Source organism: Blennius ocellaris, assembly GCF_963422515.1.
Source record: "Blennius ocellaris genome assembly, chromosome: 16".
NCBI lineage: Eukaryota > Metazoa > Chordata > Actinopteri > Blenniiformes > Blenniidae > Blennius > Blennius ocellaris.
Window position 1 is genome coordinate 469,469 of NC_137665.1, and position 5,533 is coordinate 475,001.

General features: G+C 42.2%; 1 protein-coding gene across 1 annotated transcript; it reads right to left on the reverse strand.

Moving 5' to 3' along the window:
• Positions 1–2,653: 2,653 nt before the first annotated feature.
• pyya (peptide YYa) lies at positions 2,654–4,702 on the reverse strand (the record flags this gene model as incomplete). The annotated part of the gene is given in 5 exon segments (XM_080511827.1): positions 2,654–2,889; positions 2,968–3,039; positions 4,518–4,591; positions 4,593–4,648; positions 4,651–4,702. Coding segments are annotated over 5 exon segments (279 nt in total). The 3' UTR covers positions 2,654–2,864.
• Positions 4,703–5,533: the final 831 nt, after the last annotated feature.

Consider the following 5,533-nt stretch of genomic DNA (forward strand, 5'->3'; position numbering starts at 1 on the left):
AGTGGTTCTAATGTTATGGTGGTTCTAATGTTATAGTGGTTCTAATGTTATAGTGGTTCTAATGTTATGATGGTTCTAATGTTATAGTGGTTCTAATGTTATGATGGTTCTAATGTTATAGTGGTTCTAATGTTATAGTGGTTCTAATGTTATGGTGGTTCTAATGTTATAGTGGTTCTAATGTTATGGTGGTTCTAATGTTATAGTGGTTCTAATGTTATAGTGGTTCTAATGTTATGGTGGTTCTAATGTTATAGTGGTTCTAATGTTATGGTGGTTCTAATGTTATAGTGGTTCTAATGTTATAGTGGTTCTAATGTTATGGTGGTTCTAATGTTATAGTGGTTCTAATGTTATGGTGGTTCTAATGTTATAGTGGTTCTAATGTTATAGTGGTTCTAATGTTATGATGGTTCTAATGTTATGGTGGTTCTAATGTTATGGTGGTTCTAATGTTGTGGTGGTTCTAATGTTGTGGTGGTTCTAATGTTATGATGGTTCTAATGTTATGGTGGTTCTAATGTTGTGGTGGTTCTAATGTTGTGGTGGTTCTAATGTTATGATGGTTCTAATGTTATGGTGGTTCTAATGTTGTGGTGGTTCTAATGTTGTGGTGGTTCTAATGTTATGGTGGTTCTAATGTTGTGGTGGTTCTAATGTTATGGTGGTTCTAATGTTATAGTGGTTCTAATGTTATAGTGGTTCTAATGTTGTGGTGGTTCTAATGTTATGGTGGTTCTAATGTTATGGTGGTTCTAATGTTATAGTGGTTCTAATGTTATGGTGGTTCTAATGTTATGGTGGTTCTAATGTTATGGTGGTTCTAATGTTATAGTGGTTCTAATGTTATAGTGGTTCTAATGTTCTGGTGGTTCTAATGTTATGGTGGTTCTAATGTTATGGTGGTTCTAATGTTATGGTGGTTCTAATGTTATGGTGGTTCTAATGTTGTGGTGGTTCTAATGTTATAGTGGTTCTAATGTTATGGTGGTTCTAATGTTATGGTGGTTCTAATGTTATAGTTGTTCTAATGTTATGGTGGATCTAATGTTATAGTGGTTCTAATGTTATGGTGGTTCTAATGTTATGGTGGTTCTAATGTTGTGGTGGTTCTAATGTTATAGTGGTTCTAATGTTATGGTGGTTCTAATGTTATGGTGGTTCTAATGTTGTGGTGGTTCTAATGTTATGGTGGTTCTAATGTTATGATGGTTCTAATGTTGTGGTGGTTCTAATGTTGTGGTGGTTCTAATGTTATAGTGGTTCTAATGTTATAGTGGTTCTAATGTTATGGTGGTTCTAATGTTATGATGGTTCTAATGTTGTGGTGGTTCTAATGTTATAGTGGTTCTAATGTTATGGTGGTTCTAATGTTATAGTGGTTCTAATGTTATAGTGGTTCTAATGTTATGATGGTTCTAATGTTATGGTGGTTCTAATGTTGTGGTGGTTCTAATGTTATGGTGGTTCTAATGTTATGGTGGTTCTAATGTTATAGTTGTTCTAATGTTATGGTGGATCTAATGTTATAGTGGTTCTAATGTTATGGTGGTTCTAATGTTATGGTGGTTCTAATGTTGTGGTGGTTCTAATGTTATAGTGGTTCTAATGTTATGGTGGTTCTAATGTTATGGTGGTTCTAATGTTGTGGTGGTTCTAATGTAATGGTGGTTCTAATGTTATGATGGTTCTAATGTTGTGGTGGTTCTAATGTTGTGGTGGTTCTAATGTTATAGTGGTTCTAATGTTATAGTGGTTCTAATGTTATGGTGGTTCTAATGTTATGATGGTTCTAATGTTGTGGTGGTTCTAATGTTATAGTGGTTCTAATGTTATGGTGGTTCTAATGTTATAGTGGTTCTAATGTTATAGTGGTTCTAATGTTATGATGGTTCTAATGTTATAGTGGTTCTAATGTTATGATGGTTCTAATGTTATAGTGGTTCTAATGTTATAGTGGTTCTAAATGTTATGGTGGTTCTAATGTTATAGTGGTTCTAATGTTATGGTGGTTCTAATGTTATAGTGGTTCTAATGTTATAGTGGTTCTAATGTTATGGTGGTTCTAATGTTATAGTGGTTCTAATGTTATAGTGGTTCTAATGTTATGGTGGTTCTAATGTTATAGTGGTTTCTAATGTTATGGTGGTTCTAATGTTATAGTGGTTCTAATGTTATAGTGGTTCTAATGTATGATGGTTCTAATGTTATGGTGGTTCTAATGTTATGGTGGGTTCTAATGTTTGGTGGTTAAGTTGGTGGTTCTAATGTTGTGGTGGTTCTAATGTTATGATGGTTCTAATGTTATGGTGGTTCTTCTAATGTTGTGGTGGTTCTAATGTTGTGGTGGTTCTAATGTTATGATGGTTCTAATGTTATGGTGGTTCTAATGTTGTGGTGGTTCTAATGTTGTGGTGGTTCTAATGTTATGGTGGTTCTAATGTTGTGGTGGTTCTAATGTTATGGTGGTTCTAATGTTATAGTGGTTCTAATGTTATAGTGGTTCTAATGTTGTGGTGGTTCTAATGTTGTGGTGGTTCTAATGTTATGGTGGTTCCAATGTTATGGCTAAAAGGTCGTGACCCCCCCCCCCCCCCCCCCCCCCCAAGTGTTAGAAACGCCACTGGTGATGTCACAGTTTCATCGAGTTTATTTCAATAATAAATTATTTACAGTTGTGTGCAAATGACAGAATATGGAGGGGGGGGGGGGGATGTAGAGGGGGGGGGGGTGTAGAGGGGTGGGAGGGGGGCTGATGTTCATCTGTTGGAGTCGGAGGGGACAGGCACGTTTGGGCCCCTCCAGATGCATGCTGGGAAGCAGCTGGAGGAAGAAGTGGGTGGAGGAAGAGATGGTGGGCGGAGTCACCACATGTAGGAGTCATCATATCTGTTCAGAGAAGTGGGGGGGGTGGGGGGGGGGTTAACCTGGTCTTCATCAGTCAGGCCCAGTGTGGAGCCGCCTTACCTGGACCGCTGGTCTCGGTCTCCAAACAGCAGCTGGGCCACGACGTCCTCCTGGGCTGAACGCTTGCCATACCTGCTGGGACCAGAGGAGGCGCTCAACTCACCTCACCATGACCCACAGAACCAGTCCAACAGAACCAGTCCAACAGAACCAGTCCAACAGAACCAGTCCAACAGAACCAGTCCTACAACCAACATGATGGACGTCAGTCTGTCTGTGCTTCTGCAAACACATTGATCCAAACTGAAGTGGGCCTGAGGGTCCTGGTTCTGATCCTGGTTCTGAGGGCTCTGGTGGTTCTGTTCAGGTGCAGGAGTCGTCCTCCTCCTGTTGCTTCTCACATTTTCATTTCAGTCCAGTTCATCTCAGAGTCTCATTTCCCCCGAGGAGGAAAACAATCTGAACCATGAAACTGCGCTGCCGCAGTAATACTGTGAAACGACCCCCCCCCATCACCCCCCATCACCCCCCCCCCCCCATCACCCCCCCCATCAACCCTCCCCCCCACTCTGGTCACCCAATCTTCTGCCCCGCCCAGTGGGGGGCGAAACCTCAGACCTTCCCTCTACGTTCACAAAGAAATCTTCATTTATCCCTGATTGTTTAGAAAAACCTCCTCATTGCCCCGGACCAGAGTAAACCTGGTCCAGAGTAAACCTGGTCCAGAGTAAACCTGGTCCAGGCCTGTAGGGGGCAGTGTCACCAGAGGCATGTAGCCGTGACAGCCAATCACAATCCTGGAAAAAAACAACAACTGGACTCTGTCAACTAGCTGTATTAGCTCACTAACCAGCCACTAACCTGCCACTAACTATCCAGTAACCAGCCACTAACCAGCCACTAACCAGCCACTAACCTGCCACTAACTATCCAGTAACCAGCCACTAACCAGCCAGTAACCAGCCAGTAACCAGCCAGTAACCAGCAGTACCAGTACAGGTGCTGCTGGTAGTTAGACGATCTCATGTTTCAGGGGTTGATGGTCACTTGTTGTGTTCAGTGTTACTAGAATCTGCTGTGTACAAGACGTGACGACACATTCTACTCTTTCTCGTCTTTATTTTTATGTTTGCTTGTGAAGTAATCCAAATGTAACTAAAAGTACTCTGGTACACTACATTTTCAGTTTAGTACTTAGAGTAAGTGACCGATTACATTTGTTGACAGGTAACTTGTAACTGTAACGGATCGTAGCTGCGTTTATGTGTAAATGTAAGAAAAACAGAAAAAACCTTCCAGTTTCATAAAACGAAGGTGAAGCTGTGACCTCACCTGGTAATCTGCCTCCTCCAGTAATCTCATTACTTTTTAGCCACTACTGTGTTTACGAGCCTTCAAAGGATTCAAATACGAGGTGAAAATGTTGTGTAAATAAATTGTTTGTCTGGTCGTCAGACTTTGTAACAGGAAGTGAATTCTATATTAAAATATAGCGACCATACCGCCAACGACCACTAGATGTCTCAGTCACACCGAAGAACCTCCATCACCACTCCAACTGACGGTGTGTGTGTGTGTGTGTGTGTGTGTGTGTGTGTGTGTGTGAGCACCTCTGCCTGGTGATGAGGTTGATGTAGTGCCTCAGGGCGGTGTAGTACTTGGCCAGCTCCTCCGGGGGGGCGTTCCTCCCCGGGGTTCTCCGGTTTGGGGGGGTAGGCGTCAGTCAGGGCGGCCAGACACACAGGACCCCGAGCAGCGCCGCCGCCAGCACCGCCCACCGCTTCAACAGCCACATCTGGAACACACACACACACACACACACACACACACACACACACACACACACGATTGTGAATCAACTGTCTGTTCTGAACTCTCCTCAAACCTGCTGCAACAGAGGAGGAGGAAGAGGAGGAGAAAGATGAGGAGAAAGAGGAGAAAGAGGAGAAGGAGAGAAGAAAGAGGAGGAAGAGGAGGAGGAGAAGAAGAAAGAGGAGGAAGAGGATTTAAACGATTAACAGGATTTAAACAAGAAGAGCGTGAAGAATGAGAAGAGAGTGAAGAACAAGAAGAGAGTGAAGAAGAGAGTGAAGAACAAGAAGAGAGTGAAGAACAAGAAGAGAGTGAAGAGAGAGTGAAGAACAAGAAGAGAGTGAAGAACAAGAAGAGAGTGAAGAAGAGAGTGAAGAACAAGAAGAGAGTGAAGAACAAGAAGAGCGTGAAGACGAGAAGAGCGTGAAGAACGAGAAGAGAGTGAAGAATGAGAAGAGAGTGAAGAAGAGAGTGAAGGATGAGAAGAGAGTGAAGAAGAGAGTGAAGGATGAGAAGAGAGTGAAGAAGAGAGTGAAGAACAAGAAGAGAGTGAGAAGAGCGTGAAGAACAAGAAGAGAGTGAAGAACAAGAAGAGCGTGAAGAACGAGAAGAGAGTGAAGAAGAGAGTGAAGGATGAGAAGAGAGTGAAGAAGAGAGTGAAGAACAAGAAGAGAGTGAAGAAGAGAGTGAAGAATGAGAAGAGCGTGAAGAACAAGAAGAGAGTGAAGAACAAGAAGAGAGTGAAGAACAAGAAGAGAGTGAAGAACAAGAAGAGAGTGAAGAACGAGAAGAGAGTGAAGAACAAGAAGAGAGT